We start from the raw sequence: 23,624 nt of genomic DNA on the forward strand, positions 1-23,624 counted from the left end.
CCTGACACAAAATTTCTGTTGTATCATTTTTCATGCTGTATTATAATTCTTTGTTTGTATTTTTGATGTGTTGAATTGAAAGAATGACCCTCCTGACCACCTGTCACTAGGGCTTTTAATGTCCCCAATTATTTTAATAGTTAAAGTGGGTTGTTCAACAGTTACCTATATTTTCCCAAGTGGTACATGCATTTATTAAGCAGCTGATTGAAGTTAGAGATACATTATGTAGCCATGAATAGGAGCCAACTCAGCTAACTTATGGAAACACTAAACTTTAGATTTCATATTCTTACCAACCAAAATAACTGATCAAACCTATATTTTTACTTGGAATATCATATTTCAGAAAATTAGTTTGTTATAGAATGTTTTACTGCCTTGAGATTATTTGACAAATAGAAAAAGAACAGGAGTATTTATTATTCGAGATTAAATTTCATGTCTCTATACCACAATTGCAATTCCATTTAATATAATTTTTCCACAGCAATAAAATAAAATAAAAGGGATCAACCATAGGAAAATATGTTTTAGCATTGTTTAAACATCTTTATCATATTTTTGGCAAGTCTGTGGCAAAACTTTGGAAACATTTTAGACAACCATTGGATAAATCAATTCTAAAACAGCAGTGTTTAAATGGTTTGTAGGTGTGGAGACCACACATCTCAGTTTTCCTGGCATCATCTAGGCTTACTCTTATTGTCTTGGCACAATCAGTAACAGCTCTTTTCTTTCTCAGAAGGATTTTACTCTGGACAGTAACACTGTAAGGCCATCCTACCTACAGCTGTCTACATAGGGATTAAAAAGGAGAAAATAATGTTTAACACTTAAATGTCCCCATGACTCATATAAAATCTCCTGAATTTTCATTTTTTAATGAAATCTTTTGATTTCACAAAAACTAGTTTTGTAGGTTTTTGTTTATTTATGTTTCTACACATTTCCTTTAACTAGGAATATCTCTCTGTCCTAAAAATTGTATCTTATAAATATTCTTTTTCTCTCATAAAATATGTTTTAACTTTATAAGCATATACAAGTATTAGGTACTATAAATGCCTACTGGTCCAACTGTTTAAAACCCCAAAAGATTCCATTATTAACAGAAGTTGAAACAAAAACTCCCTCCTCATCTATATAAACTGTTGGTTATATTCATAAGGAAAGTCTCGTAGATGCTGATAATTTCTGTTTCAGTGGCATGTGCTCTGTGATGTCAGATTCCATGTTCACGTGGTGGGGGTCTCATTTTTTCCTCTATACTTCATGTGCTAGAGACTATAATTGTTATAGTCATTATTTTTGTTCTGCATTCACCCGTAAGACCTCGGCTTGCCTTTAAACGTATTTTTATGTGCAAATTTTTCTAATCTTTGATAACACTGGCCTTTTTGTGCTTCCATAATTTCCTTTCCATTCCATTGAAGGAAGATACTGAGCAAAACCAGGGCAAACAAGGTATTCTGGAGACAATGGCTTTGAAATATACTCCCCCTGGTGGTCCAAAGCTCTGTTGCCCTGGGATGGCATTAAAATATTTTCTCTGGTATCAGGAGTTCTCATGTGAAATAGATAACAAACAGGCCATTGTTTCCAAAAACATACCTGAGATCCCCTAGTAACTTAATGAACAGACTTTACACATATTTATTTTGTTTCATTATCCCACTTTATTTGTATAAGTTGTGTATAGGTACTCTTATACACTAAAATGCCCAATTTCTAGGATATTTATCATTAGAAGCAAAAGAAAGCTTGTTTTTTATTTCAAAACCTTAAATAATTTCACACCACTTATCCCTTAAGTTCTTCTATCTATTTTAGATACAGTATGAACTTTTCTACAAATATTTTTCAAGATGTGAACACTAATAAATCAAAATAATGTGTAAGAACTCATTGAATCAAAGAAGGCTTTTATAATAATAGACTATTACCATTTTATAGAGCCTTTGCAATATATAGTTCAACCTCTAAACTTTAGATAAGAGAAAACTGAAACCATTGCATGAGGGTTTAGATTTCATAAGTCCCAGATTAATGTTCGAGATCAACTCTCTTAATTACCTTTTAAAATATTTTTCTTGCTACTTCTTTATTTTAATTCTGTAATAACTAAAAATATTATAATCAATTGGATCATAAATAATAATAGTAGAGATGGGCATATGTCACTCTTTCAGTCAATGAACGTTTATTGAGTGCCACTTTTCTTCTTTCTTTTCTCTACTTAGCTAAAGTTACTTACATGTGTTTGTTAGTTTTGGGAAAATTTTACAGTGAGATGAGTTTGATTATATTAGAGAAGTGTTGGAAAATTATTTGAAGTAACTAAGGAGGCAATAAGGAATGAAATTCAGAACACACAGATGATTTTTTATCTTGGAAAGGAAGAGGGGCATTTATTCTGAGCTGAATGAAGAGAGGAAGAGAACATTGTCAGTAAAAATAAATTTTCTAGTGACGGATATTGATCATTTTCCCATTTAATATCATTTTTCTCTTAATAGAGTAAGACGTGAAGCCATCCTCTGAGAGTAAGAAGGGAGGTAGAGGAATAGAATACATGAACAATATAATAAATGGTAGAGAAAGATAGCTAGAGACATGTAAAAAATAACTCCGCAGTGTGTGGAATCCAGGTGGGGTTAGAAATTTGGAATTTATAATTAAATCAACAGTATAATATGTTATTTTCAGCAAGACTTGTCAGAAGACTATATGCAGGAATAGAAAAGGTAAATATTTGAATTGACCTAGAGCTGGTATTTTTCAATATAAAGAGGATCTGTTGAACAAGAAATTTGTGACTGTTAGCAAGTGTCTTGAGAATGATATATAAAAGTAAAGAAATTAAGAAATTAATTGTTGCAAATTAGAATTAAAAGAGTGATCCAGGGAGCTCAAGGCCTCAGTAAGATGAAAAAAGTACTGTAGATAAACTAACAAGGAATACTAATAGACAATAAAAATTGAAATAGAGTTATGAGTTATAACAGCATCTTGAATGTGGATCTGGATATAGGTTGCTTAAAAGGAGTAGAATTAAGGTTTAAATATACATTAACTTATTATTCTACATTGATAATTACTTTGCCACTTAAAAGAAATCAAGAAATAGCAGGTTAAAAAAAGCATTTGTATTGTTGACATCAGCACGATAACAAAATAGGACTGGACTTTTCTTCTCCCCACAAATACACAGATTTAGCAACAATCCTCAGACAAATTCCCTTGTGAGAAATCCAGAAACTAATTGAAAGGTTCCTGCACCCCAGACAAATGCAAAACCAGCCTCACCAAAGCCAGTAGAGAGGTTTGGGACCCTCCCCGACTCTTGCTGGAATCTCTACTACCAACATAGCACCATACTATCAAAAAGAAACCTCCTTGCTCTCAGCTTCTCCCGGGGAGGCAGGAGTTGGTTTCTGTATCCAGACCCCCAAGTCTTCTAAGTCCCCAGAGGACTGACTTCTAGTTTTGCAGTCTTGGAGTTCTGATGGCCCAGAAACAGTCTATCCACCTAGGGGAAAATGGTGACAGTGTCTTGGGCTGGTAGACATCATAGATCCTACTTTCTGCTCATTGCAGAGCAAAGGACAAAACCCACAGCTGCATGCTTCTCCCTGGGGAGGAAAAAATTTAGAAAAGGATAGTGAATCTCTGGCAAAGTTGATTGATGGAGGTCTTCTTCTGTATAATAAGGTCAGTCCATGAATCCTAGAAGAGCTGCCTGCCTTATCTAATATGCAGGCAGCAACACAGAAAGTCAAGGAATATCAAGAATCAGACAAAAATGTTCCCCCAAAAGGGAATAAGATAAATCTCCAGAAACTGATCCTAAAGAAAGATAATAATCTGATTTACTTAAAAGAGAATTCAAAATAACTGACATAAAGATGCTCACTGAGTTCAAGAGAACAATACATGAGTAAAGCGAGAAATTCAATAAAGAGATATAAAATATTAAAAAGAGCAAAACAGAAATCATGGCATGAAAAACAATAACTGAACTTAAAAAAATCACTAGAGAGTTTCAATATTGGACTAGATCAAGCAACAGAAAACATCGGTGATCTCAAAGACAGGTCACTGTAAATAAATAAGTCAGAGGAGCAAAAAGAAAACAATGAAAAAGGCTGAAGAAAGCTTAAATGAGTTATGGGACTCCATCAAGGAACAAGTATACACATTATGAGACTCCCAGAATGAGAAGAGAGATAAAGGATGAGAAATTTTATTCAAAGAAATAATGACTGAAAACTTCCAAAGTCTGGGGAAAGAAAGGGACATACAGATCCAGAAAGCTCAAGGGGCACAAATTAAGTAAGTCAAAGAAATCAGCTTCAAGATATTTATAATTAAATTGTCAAAAGTCAAAGACAAAGAATTTTGAAAGCAGCAAGAGAAAAGCAACTTGTCATTTCCAGCAGACACCTCCCCCCACTGCTGCTCATAAAACCATCAGCAGATTTTCAGTAGAAACCTTGCAGGCCAGAAAGGAGTGGGATGATATATTCACGTGCTCAAAGGAAAGAGCTACCAGCAAAGAATACTATTCCCAGCAAAACTGTCCTTCAGAAATGAAGGAGAGATCAAGACTTTCCCAGAGAGAAAAGAAGCTTGGAGAGTTCACTGCCACTAGATCTGCCTTACAAAAAATGCTAAAGAGAGTTATTCAAAATGAAATGAAAGGATACTAAGCAGAAACATGAAAATATAAGGAAGTATGAAACTCATTAATAAAGGTAAATATATAAACAAATACAGAGTACTGAATTACTGTAATGGCAGTAGGTAAATCACTTTTAATTCTACTGTAAAAGTATAAGATAAAAGTATTAAAAATAACTATAACTAAAAAAATGAAAAGATACACAGTATGAATAGATGTACATTTTTACAACAATAGCATAAAGTGAAAGGAGGGGAGAAGTTAAAATGTAAAGTTTGTGTATGTGATTAAACTTATTATCAGCTTAAAGTTAATGTTTACTACTATAAGGTATTTTATGTGAACCCCAAGATAACTACAAAAAAATTACTCATAGAAGATACACAAAAGAAAAAAATCAAGTATTTAAAGCATATCAATTAAAAAATTAACACAACAGGAAGACAGCAGGAGAGGAAAAGACAGACAAAAGAACTGACAATAGTTAATAGTATGGCAGGAGTAAATCCTTCCCTTTCAATAATTGTTTTAGGTATAAGTGAATTAAACTCTCCAATCAAGAAATATACAGTGCCTGAATGTTTTTTTTTTCAATCACTCATCTACTTGCAACCTAAAAGAAATTTGTCACAATAGACCAGATGTGGAAACTACCTAAATGTCCATTGACAGATGAATGGATAAAGAAAACATGGTATATACATTTAATGGAATTTTTATTCAACCTTAAAAAAGAAGGAAATCCTGCAATATGTGACAACACAATGACCCTTGAGGGCATTAAGAAAGTGAAATAAGCCAGTCACAGAAAGACAAATGCTGTATGATTTCACTTATATGAGGTATCTAAATTAGTCAAATCCATAGAATCAAAAATGAAGTTGTGGTTGCCTGGGAATGGAGAGGCGGAGTTGGGGAGTTAATAATCAACAGGCATAAAATTTCACTTACATCAGATGAATAAGCTATAGAGCTCTGCTGTACAACATTGTACCTACAGTCAAAGTAATGTATTGTACACTTAAAAATTTGTTAAGAGGGCAGTTCTCCTGTTAAGTGTTCTTACCACAATAAAGTAAAGATTTTAAGAAAGAGTACTTGTTTAGATGCTATATAGACTGGGCTCAAGACTGTATTCTAGTATTTACTAGTTAGGTAAACTTAAAAATTTTAATTATCTTCTCTTAACTCCAGTTATCTCATCTATATAATAGGAATAGTAATATGCAGAGCTCTTACTAAAATCAAATTAACCTGCATAGATAAAGGAATATCATAGGGCTGTTGCATATTAGATAGATCTTCTCATATATAATTTTTCATGACAAAGCCTTTTGACAGCACCTCCCTCTTTATAGTCTTTTTTCTCTACTTTTCCCTCTTCATATCATGGAACTATATTCAAAATATTTCATCTTTTTAAAAATTGACCCTTAATTTTTTATATCCTTCTTGGTGCTGTCCTAGTTTTCTTGTTTCCTTCATAATCAAATTCATAAAGGAATTATTTTTATTCCATAATCTTTTCTCATCTTCCCTTAAATTTTCTCTAACCTGAGTGTTGCTCCCACCATTTTACTGCAACTGCTTTTCCTGTAATCTCTTTCCAAGTGTACGTTTTGATGGACTCTTTTCACACGTTATCTACTTCATGAGGCATTTAGCACTGCTGTGTTTCTTAAAATACTATTCGTTGATATATTCTTCTCTGCAGTTTTTAAAAAAAAAAAAAAACCTCTCCTGGTGATGCTTTAGATCACTGTTTTTAGCCTCCTTTGCTGATTCCTCTTTCTTCCTTGTGAATTGATATTCCCAGATTTCACCCTTATTTCCATCTTCTCCTTTGTCCATCTCAACCACCTCTTTAAATTTAAATACCGCTGGTACTTCAAGATATATTACTCCATCTAAGAAAACTTTCTAAAGTTCAGGAATACACTCATTATCTACTTATTCCATTAATATGCGTTCAAAATCTACCATGTGTCAGGCATGGGCTGAGAAAAGGAATTGTAATAGGGCAGTACACAAGACAAACCAAGATGCTTGCTTTCATTTTCTTGGATGTTTCATTAGGATTTCAAATTCAACATATCTAGAACTAAACTGCCCGTTCCCCTCAACACACACCTCCTGCAATCTGTTCTTTTCCTTGTATTTTATTTCCTAGTAAATAATTCCATCCACTTAGGTATCCAGATCAGAAATCTGAGAGTAATCGTAGTTCCTTACCTCGTCCCTGTCTTTCTCATAACCATTAAATCCACTTTTCCATGTGTTCTCAAATCCAGTGTCTCATTTTCATTCAAAAGTATACACTTCAAAATCACCTGGGCTCTGCATGTATGAAGGGGGATAGTTTTATACCCACTTCATAGGGTTGAAAATAAGATTAAATGAGGTAAGAGATTCATTTGTCTCAGAATAGTACCCAACACATGCTTACTGAAAGTTGCTTATCTTTATTAAATACTTCTTTAATACTTCTTTAAATACTGTCTTTATTAAATACTAATAATTATTAGCTGTTAGAATTGACATGTGAAATGAAACCTGGTCCCTTCCCTGCCTTGGAAAACAAAAGTATTGACAAACAATCAAAATCACTTTATCAAAAATACCACATGCTATACAAATTAACTTTTTTTTTTTTGCATTATATATATATATAAAATTTGCCTGGACTTCAATAAGGCTATTAACTTGAGGTGTGAGCAACAAGATAGGAATGCGATATAAACCATGCCAGTCTGAGCATAACTGTGACTCAAGCATTTTACTGGGATTATCTATTATCTATTTATCTCAGATATATGTATAGTTAAGAATCACATCCATGTCCTCTATCGCAATTTGTCAATTTCCTAACTGAACAGCCAGGAGAATGAAGGTCAGTTTATCTTCTTTATTACGAGTTAATCTGAATCGGGGAACCCAGCTTGAGTGCATATTCAAATTGGCTAGTAATCCCTTTACCACTGAATTGAATTTATCACCAGTGCTACACGCTGCTCTCCTACCATCACCCTACTGGGAACTGAGCCTGCCATGATAAACTTCACTTATGAAAGCTAGCTAAAGTGAGGGCCTAGAAATCCATGGATGTTCGGCTTTTTTCCTCAATTCTCAAATCAGAGAATTGCTCTCTTGAGGAGGGTTGACTAAACAGACAGATACCTGTTTAGGAAAAGCCCACTTTTCCTAACTCTGTGCTTCAAAAAGGACAGGCACTCCCAGGTCTTGGCCATAGAGGAGTGAGAGGAGAAGAGAGAGAATAGTTCTCACTAACATGCACCCCTGAAGATATAAATATATAATCAGTTTTGGGGTTTTTTTTGAGTATTGAAAACTTTGAAGGTTTACACATTACAATTTCAGGTAATAGCAAAAAATTGATGCCTCAGAAAATATATAATATAATTCAGAGTGTAATCAATGAAATCTACTCTTTCAAAATGAAGAAGGGGGTAACAGAGGGCAAAACAACCCAGAAAAAGGGAAATGATTGAAAATGAATATTGCAAATATTGAGAGGTATACTAGGCTGTGAGCTATACATGTATTATCTCTGTGGCTGTCAATTGTTAATTGAATTATAGTTGATTTACAATGCTGTGTTAGTTTCAGCAAAGTGATTCAGTTGTACATATATATATTATTTTTCATATTATTTTCCATTATAGGTTATTACAAGATATTGAGTATAGTTCCCTGTGCTATACAGTAGGTCCCTGTTGGTTATCTACTTTATATACAGTAGTGTGCATTTGTTAATCCCAAACTCCTAATTTATCCCTCCCCTGTCATTCCCCTTTGGTAACTACAGGTTTCTTTTCTATGTCTGTGAGTCTATTTCTGGTTTATAAATAAATTCACTTGTATCATTTTTTGATTCCAATATAAGCAATATCATACGATATTTGTATTTCTCTGTATGACTTACTTCATTTAGTACGATAATTCCTAGGTCCATCTATGTTGCTGAAAATGGCATTATTACATTTTTATGGCTGAGTAATATTCCCATGTGTGTGTGTATACAACATCCCCCTTATTCATTCATCTGTTGATGGACATAGAGGTTGCTTCCATGTTTTGTCTATTGTGCTGCTATGAGCATTGGGGTGCATGTGTCTTTTTGAATTATACTTTTCTCTGGAGATATGCCCAGGAATTGGACTGCTGGATCATATGATAAATCTATTTTTACTTTTTTAAAAAACATCCATACTGTTTTCCATAGGGGCTGCACCAATTTACATTCCCACCAACAGTGTAGGAGGGTTCCTTTTTCTCCAAACCCTCTCCAGCATTTATTATTTGTAGACTTTTTGATGATGGCTATTCTGACCAGTGTGTGGTGACACCTCATTGTTGTTTTGATTTGCATTTCTCTAATAATTAGCGATGTTGAGCATCTTTTCATGTGCCTGTTGGCCATCTGTACGACTTCTTTGGAGAAATGTCTGTTTAAGTCTTCTGCCCATTTTTTAATTGAGTTGTTTGTTCATGCAGATGAATACTCCCTGATATGACCACCACCAGTTTTTATGTCCCCAGGGAGAGCCACAGCTGCCCCCTATCTCCCCAGGAAATGCTCCAAAACCAGCAAGTAGGTCTGACTCAGGCTCTGTGAAGTTACTGCTTTTGCCTTTGGTCTCGGTGTGCATGAAATTTTGGTGTGTGTCCTTTAAGAGTGAAGTCTATTTCTCCCAGTCATGTGAAGCTCCTGCAATTAAGCCCCACTGGCCTTCAAATCCAAATGCTCTTGGGGCTCCTCTTCCCAATGCTGGACCTCCAGACTGGTGAGCCTGATGTGGGCTCAGAACTCTTACTCCTGTGGAATAACCTCTGCAATATAATTATTCTCCAGTTTGTGAGTTGCTCACCAGGGGATATGGGATTTGATATATCACAAGTGCACCCTTCCTGCCATCACATTACGATTCCTTCTTTGTTTTTAGTTGTAAGGGGTCATTTTTGGTAGGCTCCAGTCTTTTTTATCAATGGTTGTTCAGCAGTTAGTTGTGATTTTGGAGTGCTCGTAAGAGGAGAAGAGCTCAAGCTCCTTCTAATCTGCCATCTTGGCCTCACTTCCTGTGGCTGTCATTTTAAAAGAAAACATAACGCTGGATATGCATTAGTGGCAATAATATATGTAAAAATAAGTATATGGAGGATATTTTCAACTCACATAACAGCATTGTATTTGTTCTTGACAAGTAGGTATAAAATAAGATCTGGAAAAAAAAATAGAATTTTTCCATAGAAGATCATCCCAGAAAAAGTATCAAATGCAAGCAGTGCTGAACAGTAGAAAGCACATGTGTATGCTTTGAAACACACAGATCTGGGTTGAAATATTAGCCCTATGATGTATTAGGTGTAGGGTGTTAACTCTGCTGGTTGACCTCCCCTGGTCTTCTTGCCTTGCCTTTGAAATGAGAGCAATTTCATACGGGTGCTGTGATAGAATACATCACATCATGCCTGGCCTATGGTAACCTCTTAAACACAAGTAGTTTTCTTACTGCCTGGGAAACATATTATTGAAAAATAGATCCTTAAAGAAATGAATTAATTTGTTTTGAATGAAAAGAAGTGACTTAACCTGCCTTTCCTTCCAGTAAATAGCCTCTTAATACCCTGAATAGTCAATACCCTGAAGGGTCTGTGCTAGAAGAAATAGCCTTAAATTGCATCAATTTTCTTCTTGACTTCCTGGGAATGTAATATTGGAATAGGCCCTGGGTCCTGGAGTGTCCAAACCAGGAAATCATGCAAAATAGTCATAAATATGTATCTAAATGATTTGAGAATAACTCACAGTCTAATCTTTTCTGTAAGACTTTTAATCACACATGTGTTCTACATGGTTGTACAGACTGTAATTCTTCTGTCCATTTATCTTGAAACTGAACTGCCTCAAATATTTTTAAAATGTATTTGTCAATTCAATGCATTATACATATTAATTCCTAATGAATGGTTATTTTTATAGCTTTTACAACTGGGACAGTCATATTGCCGTTTGTAATTCAACTCCCAATTACCAAGTGATTGCTGATAATCCAGAAGGCTTACTTTTTAAATACAAAAAAGACAGAAAAATTCTCAACGTGGACCCTAAGGTAAGTCTGCTTTTATGCTTTTGTATCTCTTCAAATTTTATTGTATCTCTACACTTACTCAAAAACTATTAGATACTTGACTCTTAAGTTTTTAAATTTAGAAATGAAAAGCTATGTTGAAACTTAGAGCATGTACTGTCCTTAAAGAAGAAACTTCAAAACTTAGTAAATTATTAGAAATCAGTGAGGAAGAATTTAGGGGGAGTTTAAATGGAACTTACAAGTGGGCACACTTCTCCATGCTTAGCAGCAGAATTAGCCCTCAGGGAGCCAGTGGGTAGAGCATCTGTTTGCTCTGATCCTGGGGATGTCCAGTCACTTTTTGCTCTGAATGGAGACATGAGTCATTTAGGGAAAGGAGACTCTCATCTCACATATGTACTCAGAATTCTAATATCCCTTTTTGTATGTGCGTAACACTGAAAACAGCATGGTCCTAAGTGCATTTCTGAGCATTAACTTAGAAAATATATTTTATTTAAATATTTTTAAAACATGTCCCATGATATTTTGATTTTGTTCAAGGAGAAATATTTACATTTTACATATTTTCAAGGACTATATTTATATCATGACTTTTAATCATATCTGGGGGCAAAGGTTAAAACTTAAAAGTCATATATGCTTGGGTTGCTTAGTTTGTTTTTTTTTTTAACTTTTGAAAACTATGTATTACTCATGTGATGGTATCTGTGTAAAATCCAAAGTCAAGAAAAATATTTTTTCATAGTGAAAGGATAGAAACTGCGTGATATGCCTGGGATAGGGGCAAGGATGGACCAAAGGAAAAGGGGAGTTGGTTCTAAAAACTTTTGAAAAAGCTTTTCAAAACAAAAAATTCAAAATCCAAAATAAAACATATTTTGTTTCATATCCACTAAATACAAGTTCCTTGCTCATAGAATGTACTCAGTACTATGTGCTCAAAGAATGAATAAATGAAATTCTATAGCAAGAAAGAGATTATTGTCTGCAATCAGATACAGCTCCAAACCCCAGAAACCCCAAGACAGTGGCTGAAACCGAACAGAAACTTCTTTATCTCCCATTTGTGAAAATAGATAGTGGCTGTCCAAAGTTGGAGTGGCAGCTTCCCAGTCATCTGGGCCAAGGTGGTCCTTATCCTCTTAGGCCAATATAGATCTCCAGCCAAAGCAACTGCATTTCAAACAGAATGTATGGAGGGAGCTGAGTGGGTGCAAATAACATGACCCTATTGCCTTGTAAGGAAGTTTCCTCAAAGCTACCACACTTATAGTCACTTATGTTCCACGGCAAGAGCTTAGTCACCTGGCCGTATCTGGCTACATGGAAGGCTGGGAAATGCAATCTTTTACTTAGTTAGCCATGTGCTCAGCTAGGAACAGGAGTTCTGCAAAAGGGAGAAGGAAGTTTTAGGTAGACAACTAGCAGTTTTGTCACCAGATTGGCCTAATGGACAGGTACTTGGGCCCTAGCCAGGAGGTTCTTTTCCCATTCGGATTTGCACAGTCCATAACAAAGCTGATGCTGAGACTGAAACAGCATAAGGTTTATTCAAGGGCCAGAGGATGCAGAAGCGGGAACTTACTTCACAAGTCAGCTTCTCATCAAGGGGTGATCAATGCGAGGGGGAGGAATAGGTGTTGGTTTTCTGGGAATAGACAAGGTTCTTCCTGGAACTGGGATGCCACCTCCTTTTCTTTCTTCTGTAGTCCGGTACTTCCTGTCATGGCCACCGGTAGAGTGGCACTCACCATGCTAGTGCATTACAGTGAGCAAATAATGAGGCTCAAGGTCTACGGGAAGTCAGGTCTTCTGCCATTTTAGATTCGGTCGTTCTAATCAGTTCTGGTAGCCTCTTGTTTTTCTCTCCTGGTGATGTCTTTTAAAACAAAGATAACACTTCCCCACAGCTTATGTTCCCTCAAGGGAGGGGTAGTGTTAGGGTTAACGGCTGTGGTAACACTTTCTGACACAATGTTGTCTCCTTCAAAAGAACGCTACTCTTTTTATTCTCAGGTTTCTCATTAGTGAGATGAGCAACTGGACCTGAACATCATTAAGGCCATGTTTATTATGAATCTATGAATTCATCTTCAGTTTATGAGCACATCTTCTCTCTAATGGTGCCTCTTTACTTCTCATAAGTGGATGTTAAATATTATCATTTGAGGCAAATTACAGAAAACTTAATAAATAGCATTCACAGTCTTCCATTTCCAAGGCTAAACTACATACATAAGAAAAGATGTAAATGATTCATAGCATCATTAACATGTGTGAAATAATTTTTTAAATCAGTTTTCAATGGCATCACACAGACCATTTTAGGGCTTTATTTTAACTAGTGGCATATACGTATATCAAGAGTGTATGTCATAAGTTATAGTTTTTGTGTATGTCTTTGAAGAATCATTACTGAATTCAAACTGCTACTTGAACATGGTTCAAATAATTTTAATTAAGACACTCATTTCCAAAATAAACAATCATGAGATTTCAAAGACTTAGTTAACAATCCATGAAATACAACATTTTTCTCTTTTTTTCTGGAAGATTTTAATTATAACCCAAAAGATCATGATGAGTCTGAAGGAAAGTTACTTCTAAAATCTTAAGAGAGTGAACATTGATTTAGTTAATTAGTGATAAAAGTAAAGAATTATTAGGTGAGACGGCCAATGATATTTGTATACTTGTATTCCTTTAAATTTTATTTTGTTTATCTTTTTGAAGATAAAAACTTACTAGAGAAGAACGTTGGTCTCAGCATCAATAATGTCAACTGAAATAAATGCGCAACCTAGAAGTTGAGAGTTACGTTTTAATTGGGGGGAGGACTCGAGCTGGGAGGACAGCCTCTCAGATCTCTCTGAGGGACTGCTCTGAAGAGGCAGGGAAGGAGCTAGGATATATAGGAGCTTTACAACAAAGACCAAGTAGTTGGAACAATAAAAGATTACTTGTTATCTAAAGAAAGCCAGGCATCTCAAGTTAAAGAATTTAGTGCTTTTCTATGCATGGGAGGAAGCAAACATTTGGGCTCATTGAATTCATTCCTTTGACAAGCATCTAGCTATCTAGGGCCAGTATCCTGTCCTTTCTTATTCTGAGTCCCCTCAGAGTGCACCATTGTGAGTGGCTGCAGAGGCTGGGCTGGGCTGTAGGCTTGTCTTCCCGGGGTGGGGGTTGGGGGGCAGCCGCTGACGACTTGATGGTTTCAGCATTCTTTGTTTACTGATATGGTTTCCAGTATTTTCCGTTCACAATAAGCAAAATTCTAAGCCTTACTTTACTATTAACTGGTTCTATGGCCTTGAGTAATTCACTTAACCTCCCTGGGTTTTAATGTGGAAGATGCGTGTTTATGGTTGTTGTTGTTTTTTGCTCTCCAGTGTCCCCACTAGAACCCCAGCCCCACTTCACAGAGATCCTGACTCAACAGGGCCCAGAAGTACATATTTTCCTAAGTGGCCAATGTGATTCTACTGCTGATTGTCCATGAACCACAATTCGAAAAAGACCACTTCTCAAAAAAAAGGGCAATAATCTCAAGAGATCTCATACTCTGTTCCCAAACACAAGTATTCTCAAACGAAATATAACTATATTTTCGTTGTTTTGAACTAGATATAAAGTTAGCATGTACATTTCCTACATGATTTCTTAACTTACTCATCCTCTTCAAAGAGCCTTGATCCTTTTGCATTTCATGCATTCACAAAGCATATCTTATGGATCAACAGGAGGATCAAGAAATAAGCGAATATGCCAAGTTTTTTGAACTACAAACAAGTTATACTTTTATACTTAATATTTTTCTTAGTAATTTTGCTTGAAATTCTTCCTAAGATGAACACCTTCTTATAACTCCATAGTTAAAGTGCTGGAAAATATTGTAAGAACAACACAACTCAACTCTCCTTTTCCGTTCCTTCAAGTACTCTCTTTGAAATATTTTATGCTTAAAATTAAAGGGGTCAAGATAAATGAAAGGTGGAAGCAGTGGTAAACAGGATGTGTTTCCTTTGTGCAACACAGATGTAGACTCATTAATTCTGAAGCATGGTTCCCATGAAACAGTTGTTTGTGAATGGTAACAGTGGAAAAAAGAAAATTATGTAGGTCTTAGAACAAGTAATATGAGTTCATTGGTTAAGAAATTCCAAATGCAATAAGAGTTTGGTTGCATTGAAAACAGGACCACTGGCTTTAACTTCCCTGCAGCTGTATAACATCTGGAACAAATAAGGCCAGTTTCTATTTTTGAGTGAAGAATGCGTGTGTGTGATTCACACCCACCAAAATGTTTCCAATGTATTATCTTTAGAAGGATTGAGTGGACGCACTTTGCACTCACTCCCCTACATTATCTGGACAAATGAAAAAAAAAAAAAAATAGGCATTTTTCTTTTGCTTTTAGGAAACATTAACCATGAAATAGTTGAGTCTCAGCCTAACATAGGTGGTCTAAAACCTTCATGATCTCCTAATAAGATAAGAGATTGTATAAAATAGTTACAATAGGAAAAATCTTCCATAGTTACACCAGCTTTTTTTCCCTCCCCTCCCCTCTTCTGTTTACTAATGTGAGAACCCATCACCTGGAAAAATGTCTGGTTAATAGATACTCAATAAATATTTGTAGAATAAATGATTGAATAAGTGGTTCCCTCCAAACACACAAACATGATGCTACACCAATTAAAAGTTGAGGCATAGATTATGTCACTGATGCTTGAGGGAGAAGTGATAGCCAGAAAGGGTACAGTCACCCCCAATCTATATTGATACAAGTAAGTCAGAAAACAAATTACAGGAAATTATCTGTGGAAACTGTCAATGTGACCATAAACTTAGGTTTTGTTAAGATTATGTAGAAATCTTTTTGGTATGTGCTTTCAGGTGTCCTTGTGCGATCCCAGGAGTATGTAATTTAAGCCATCTCAAATTAAGGCTGTTAAGTTAGAATGTGTTTTTGATTTATGAACAAATTGACACACACAGGTTAAATGACAAGCTCAAGGTCACAGAGTTCATTATTAGTAGAGTCTAGCAATGGAGCTTAATCTTTCATATGAGATCCCATAGGGAATGTAAAGACGAGCGAGAGTTCACCCCTTGCCCTTTCAGTGCTTGTAAGGTTTTTAAGGAAACAGGCTTGTAAACAACTGCAACATAAGGAAGAAAGTGATATGCTGCAAAAAAGAGAAATGTTTTGGGAATTCAGGGAAAGAAGAGATGTCTTTTAATCTGGGGCAGGACCAAGTGAAGAGGGGATGGTGAGGGCAGCAGCACTGGGGGTTGTTAGGAGATAATGGAGGAGGTAATCTTTGAACTAGACTTGAAGAATGATTAGGTATTGAACTCATAGAGATGGAGAAGAAGATAATACCAGGAGTGAAGCCTATTAACAAAGATAAGGTTGATGGGTGTAAAGGAAAGGAAAGGAAAACCTAAATAGTTCAACTGGCCTGAAGTATTGGTTTGGAGGAGTGGAATGGGAGTCATGGAAAACCTTGAATGCAGGAATAATGAGGGTCTTGGACTAGATTTGATATGGGGAAATGGGGAAATATGCCAAGGCTCTTGTGCAGGGAAATAACAGAAGGAAAGCTATGTTTTAAGGAGATTAGAGGGTGTAGATTGGACACACTAGGGAGAAAGTGTGGAGAAGATGAGAGCATAACAATAATCCTGGTGAAGATCAAAGAGGACTAGGACTAGGGGCCCTCCTGTGGTTAGGAAGTTTCTGAGTTGATGTTTTTTAATATTGCAACTACCTGATCATTCAGGGAAAGACAAAACTTAGAGAATGCATATCATGCAGAAAAAGTGGTTGAGAGATTCACTTTGCTCCAACACTTTGGGGAGAAAGAGAGTTAGTTCTAGTGCTGGATGAGTATAGAGAAGATGATGAGCTGGATGGATGTCAGTAGGTCTGTAGCCTCTTCATTCTTCCTCCATCCTCCTCTTCCTCATCTGATGTGTAATGAGTACCTACTGGGCACTGGGAGCTATAAAAAGTGAATCAAAAAGGTGGGTTTCTTGCCCTAAAAACTCACAGCTTAATTGGTGGGGAAATAGACTATGCACATAAATGGCAAGCTAGAAAGTGACCTAGAGGACAGAAAATGCTCTATGTGTAAGCGCAATTGACTGTCCTTTATGATTGGATTACCACATTCTGTTGATTCTTATTTTGTAGTTAGCTGTGTTCATTTGATAACTATGTAAGTTTAAAAAGCTAAAGCTCTAATCTGTTCTTAGAAACAATGATCAGTAAACTAAAAAAAATATGCAGTGTACTGTATATATGTAGTTACATGCAATGTAATATGTATGTGCAGTTGAACTGGAATAATTCTACCGAATAAAACAGAAAAAGGAAAAAAAAAGAATTCAGAGGAAGCAGAATTCACTTGGACCTTAGGCATTCAAAAACAAATTAACAGAAGAGATAGCATCTGAGCCGGATCTTGAAGGGTGGGTATGGTGAAAATAGGAGGACCGGAGCAGGGAGGGTATTCTGGTAGGAAGGAGCATCACACACAAAGGTCTGGAAGCACAGAGCATGGGACTGCATGGAAAGGAAGAGGAATTCGTTCTGGCTAAAGAGTGATTCTCAGCATGAGCCAGACAGCAGAATCACCCAGAAACTATTAGAATATAAGATGCCTGGCCTCATCCACAAAGATACTGATTTAATTGACATGGGTGGAAGGCCTGGGCATCCATTCTTTTTTAAAAAGCTCCCTGGGTGATTCTTAAGTGCAAGCAGGGTTGAGATCAAGGTGCAGAAAGGAAAGTGATAGCAGAGAAGTTGTGAGAGAGAATTGAATTCCAAGTATGGAAGCCAAATCTAATGAGTCTTTGCCATTCTACACAGTTCAGTGAAAATCTATACCATTTGTGTTATGTCTAAGTACAAAAATGAATAAGCCATTTTGAAAGGAGATTATTTTTCTGTTGGCTAAACATTGGTGTGCAAAAGAAAATCAATTATATTAAAACTATGAAATTCAGTAGAACAGAAGCTCCTTTCTGTTACTTTGGTGTCTAATGGAGTGCACTTTGAATATAGTTGTTTGAGAAATAACAAAACAAGCAAAAAAACAAACAAAAAAAAGTTCAGAGATCTGAGAGATGCTGGATCATCCTGAGTGTCATGAACTTGGAAGGCATGTGCAATGCAGATGATGCACTGACGTAACAGGATGCATTTCTTTTCTTTTTACATACAATACTCCTCACTGTACAAACAGAAGCTCCCCAATCCAGTCTCCTCTGTCTGAAAATCACAATTGTTCAAACATAAAAATGCGCTACTTTGAAATGCAAACTGTTTTTACATGAGCTCTCGTCAGCGGCTAGTCTACCCTGTTTTGATTAGTAGCGATGTTTGTCAATTCTATGAAGCATTTCCCCTTCCTCTAGCCAATCAGGAGAACCCTAGGCTCCACCCCTAGGGGTTCAAACTGCATCATTCGTCTGTGGCAAGGTCCAGGAATCTGTATTTTTAAATGTCTCTTTGGATAAGCTTAAAGATTAGCTGGATTTGATACACACTGCTTTACATAGTGATTTTTTTAATTGAAGTATAGTCAGTTACAATGTGTCAATTTCCAGTGTACAGCATAATGTTTCAGTCATACAAATACATATATATTCCTTTTCATATTATTTTTCATTATAGGTTGCTACAAGATATTGATTTTAGTTCCCTGTGCATATACAGAGGAAATTTTTTTATCTATTTTATATATAGTAGTTAATATTTGCAGATCTTGAACTCCCAATTATGAGCTGTTTTTTCACCTTACCATATGTTCCTAAAGTAATCGAAGTTCATTCCTCTAAAACAAGTTTTAAGCCAACAATCTTAATTTTAAGGAGTCTAAATTGCAGATTCCTGAGACTGCATAGGCTAGAAGTACAGACCGTATACCAAGGACTTCTGGGTAATGTCCACAGTACCAACGATCCCAATAGATGCTTCCGCTGATAAATCACTGCTATTTTTCCTTGGCTCATTGTAGAATGAAGGTGGCAGTACCCATTCTTGCTATCATGGCCTCGTTAAGAATCCTTTTCATGTAGGTTTGCCCAGATGCTCATATGAACCATATGTGACAAAGACTTGTAAAGTGTAAACTGAAACGTGGGGCAGAAACCCTTTCTGGTTGTTTTACCATTGTATTTCCAGTGCTAGCACACGGTAGGTGCTCAGTAAACCTCTGTGGAATGAATAAACTGCATATTAAATATTTGCTAAAGAAATGAATAGTAGGGCCAGAAATAATCCTGGAAACTTTTGAGGTTAACTTTAAAATGTTTTAAGATCTTAGATGCTAGAAACATATGTAGAGCTAATGCTATTTTTACCAGAGTAATTGACTCTGGTTCTTTTCTCTCCTTGGTAGGTGAATTAACCCTGGGGGGGGTTTTGCTGAAGTTTGAATTGCTGACTCTGGGTGTCCAGAGCAATCGTGATGTGTTAGGCTCATTGGTATTTTATTATTTTAAAAAATAAATACTTAGTCATTATTGTATATAATACAGATGCCAAAAAAAAGTGCCAAATTTTACTTTTTTTTTCATGAGCAAAAGAATATCTAGATGAACAATGTTTAAAATTAAAAGTAATTTCTCCCAGTGAAAACACATACTTCTGTTTTGGGGGGTTTTTGCTTGTTTGCTGGCTTAATTTAGAGGACGATTCCAGCAGTACCTGCTTACAGCTCCCCTCTCCTCTGTTCTGTTCTTCCCAAGCAACCCCCACCCAAGCACTTGCTACTATTAGTAGGAAAGGTGTTAATTGTCTCCTGATGCTGCTCCCGGTTCACTGTGTTAGAATCAAATGGAGCCTGTCCCAGGCTAGAAATTGCACTTCTCAAAATGGAGGTCCATAAAATCCCTACATCTTTTCTGCAGATGGTTCAAATTTAATCTTGTGAAGCTCCACCCTCCCAGTGAAGGTCCTCAGTTTTACAATCTGTCTTTTTACAGAACCCAGGTATATTTCCCATTGGACATTTTTTAAAAAGAACCTATACTGAATAGAAGAGGTTTAAGAGAGACTATGATTTCTTCAAAGTCTCCAACAGTGTCCCCTCAGCTCCTCACAAACTTGAATTAACGGGGCAGGGGACACTTACTGAATCACCAGCATCACTTTTTTGGCTCTGAATTTTCCTCAGAGGGCTCCTGTAAATGTTAATTTTTAACTGTGGCACAGTCACAGTTCTTAAGTAAAGCTGAGGTCTTGCCAACTTTCTGGTTTTGCTGCCCAAATTACTGAATGTTTGGTTGATTATAGCCCTAAAACACCCACAAACTAAGAAGCTTTTAAACATTTTCTCCCTTGGGCAATCACCTGGTCTACCTGAACCGAAGTTCTACCACATATAAATTAAGTATTTACTCAACTAACTACTGCTAAAATCAATGGCCTTGAGGAATACATTAAATGTTATACAACAGAGCTTGACTTTTATGAATTTAAAGTCCTAAAACTTAAATGCTATGCCCTCTTCTTGACCTGGAAAACTGATTTTAATTTTATACGCAGTATTATGGAACAACCCCTAGAGATAAGCACACCGTTGTTAACTGTCCAATAGCTGAACTCATATATGAGGTATAGCACAGAAAAGATAAGCAGGAGGAAAGAAAAAAATATGTATATATATAATTTAAAATTATTATACGTATAGCAATGCTTACTAATAAAAGTGAATGACAACTCTTCACCATCCAAGTTGAATATCTGTGGTAGAAAGAAAAGTACGTATTTTAAATTGCTGTTTGAAGCTTCTCAGAAGGGCAGCCCAGTCACATTATGCCAAAAGTAAAATGGACCAATACAGAAATGAGAATGGGGCAATCTGAGGAAGAGAGCTTTAGTTCCAGTTCACACTGTTCTTCACAAAATTTGTCACAAATCAGGACAAAGAGTATGGGAAAGAGTGGAAAGTGAGTTTCCTGGCTGAATGAAGGGATTAAATAAGAACAAAATGACTGTTTCCTTCATGATTTCAAAGACCTGATAACTAATGACAAAGAAGCAGGCACCAGAAGCACGTGAGTCAGACATGGAGTCATTGCAGGGGCAAGAGCACAGTTAAGGGATTATCTCTAATTCAAAGAGAGCATGACTACAGTTGAATAAGTGGTCAACTCCCATGACTCCTTCTTAACCATTCACCACCCCAGCAGATGCTTACGGGTTTCTGAGGCGTTGAAATCCCAAAGCAGATTGCGGGATGTTGAAATATATCGGAACATGGAACACAGTAGTATCGACAGTGATCAAGTCCATTGGCAAGAGAGAAAAATCTCACGTTGACAGCTTTTAAATGCTTATTGCTGGTTGGAATATCGTCAGCAGAAACATTGCTGGCCTCAGTGATAGATATGACCTCAAGAGTGAAAAGCACAATAAAACAAACAAACAAAAGGCAGCCCTAACTTGGTAACCCAGAAAACTACCTCACAAGCACATGAGACTGCTCCAGAGGATAGGTTCTTAACCTTTTGGGAAACACAACATATTTTAAAAATCTGATAAGTCTCATGGTTTGCTCAGAAAAGAAAATGCACGCCTGGGGCCATACACAGAGTAATATAATAATATTTTAGGATATTCAGAAATCTGCCTTAGTCTCTTAATGAATTCCATCTGAGAACTGAAGACCTAAAGACTCTCCAAATTATCTGGGAACAGTTGAAAGGGGGCTAAAGGACAAGTAGGAAAGGGTGGAGAATAGCCACCAGGGCTCAGGCAGGGAAGAACTCTTTAAGAGAGGCAACAGGTAAAATGAGTCGGAGTTAAATAGATCGTATCAGCTTTGGGTGAGTTTTTTGTTTTTGTTTTTGTTCTATTTTTCTATTTTTTATTTTTTTATTGAAGTATAGTCAATTTACAATGTTGTGTTAGTTTCTGATGTACAACATAGTGATTCAGTTCTACAAATATAAATTCCTTTTCATATTCTTTTTAATTATCGGCTATTACAAGGTATTGAATATAGTTCCCTGTGCTATACAGTAAGACCTTGTTTTTAAATCTATTTTACGTATAGGAGTTAGTATCTGCAAATCCTGAAATCCCAATGGGCAATTATTTAACCCCTTTGGAGCTCTTCTCTACCTCTATTTTCTCATCTATTAAATCTGTAAAAACAACCATTTTACACAAGGTTATTGTGATGATAAGTAAGACAGTGTGTTTAATGTGCCACTGAATAGGTGCTCAGTGAATAAACATTGCTTCTTGGTGGTGTATCAACTTAGAAACAATGAAAGTTCTAAAAGAATATCACTTTTCACTACAGTAGTTAAAAACTGGAAATTACATATCCGTGACAGGGCAATGACTAAATAAACTGTGATACCTCAACACAGTGAAATAGTATGCAGCAGTTCTGAAAAGCAGTTAACGCTGTAGTTGCTGAGGTTGATGGGCTAGTATGAATAGATGTTCAAGACACACTATTAAGTGCAAATAGCAAGCTGTGAAACAATGTAAATACTATTCTATCCTATAAAGCGATCATAATTCATGTAAGAATTTCCCACTGATGGACATTTAGGTTGGTTTCTGTTTTTCCCCTCATGTTTAAATAACAACTTTCTATAACAAGTTTTTGATTTTTTTCCTTAAGATGGATTCCTGAAAAGGAAATTGCTTAGTCAAAAAATAGATACGTTGGAAAGTTTTAGAGAGATATTGTCAAATCAGTTTGCAGTTAGAAATTATAAATGTTTCATTATACCTGAACTGCTTATGACTACCCATTCACTATGCTCTATTTATTTTGCATATTTTTAAAATTTTAATTTTGTAATTCAAATTTATTGGAGTCATTTTGATTTTTATTTTTGATTATCATTAAGGATGAACATTTCCTTCACATGCATGTTTTTGTATTTCTTCTTCAGGAATTGTTACTGCTCTCTACACACATTTCTATACAGTTTTAGTAGGGCTTTTTTCCCCATTAAATTGTAAGTATTCTATATATAAAAAAGTAGAAAACCTTTGGCTCTCATTTTCAGTGACATGTGACGATTTAGATACCTATCTTTTAACATTTAGAATTTTTTAACATGCAAGTTTTAAATTTTTATATAGTCCTAACTATTGATTTCCTTTTCTGATTTCTTCCATTGTTTCTGTGTTTTAAAAGATTCCCATACTAAGAATGGACAAATATTTGCCAATATTTTCTTTTGGGTTGGTTTATGGTTTCCTTTATACATTTAACTCTATATTGTATTAGATTTTATAGAGTAAGGTTAGAGTCTTTTTACTTTGTTCCATCAGTTATTTTTCAGTAGTTTATAATCAATGATCTTATCTCATTGTCTTGCTTTACTCATATTTTATATTTGGCTTAGAGTCCCATCTCTCCTGGTACATAGTAGTGACTTCAGGTGGAAGTCTTTTAACAACTCTTTACAGTGCTGTGAATTTGAAGTCAGTTTCCTGAGTGCTGAATTTTCTCAACTAACTGCATTGTTTGTTGTTCTTATTGTTGTGTACGTGAGATTGTTTTTAGCACCCTTGTTATCTATTGTTAAAGAATAATTTTTAAAAGAAGGTAGAATCATGGTTTTCATACAGGTACAAAATGAACGTGTCAGAGATTTTTAATTCATTAATTAACAAGGGACCCATATGATGTTACTATTGGTTCCAAGGATTCAAAGACCAGAGACATGAAAAGGGAATAGGAGATTATGAAATGAATTTATAAATAAAAGCAAAACTGGTCTATCAAAATCAATGCAAAAATCAGTTGCCTTGCATCAAACACAACTGC

General features: G+C 35.8%; 1 protein-coding gene across 1 annotated transcript in view; it reads left to right on the plus strand.

Moving 5' to 3' along the window:
• The window catches only part of CFAP299 (cilia and flagella associated protein 299), a 492,182-nt gene that overhangs the window by 462,483 nt on the left and 6,075 nt on the right, over window positions 1–23,624 (plus strand). Inside the window, exon 5 of the mRNA XM_010983384.3 lies at window positions 10,686–10,815. Coding sequence (XP_010981686.1) covers window positions 10,686–10,815 — 130 coding nt within the window. The remainder of the gene's footprint in view (window positions 1–10,685; window positions 10,816–23,624) is intronic.

Source organism: Camelus dromedarius, chromosome 1 (assembly GCF_036321535.1).
Source record: "Camelus dromedarius isolate mCamDro1 chromosome 1, mCamDro1.pat, whole genome shotgun sequence".
Taxonomy (NCBI): Eukaryota; Metazoa; Chordata; class Mammalia; order Artiodactyla; family Camelidae; genus Camelus; species Camelus dromedarius.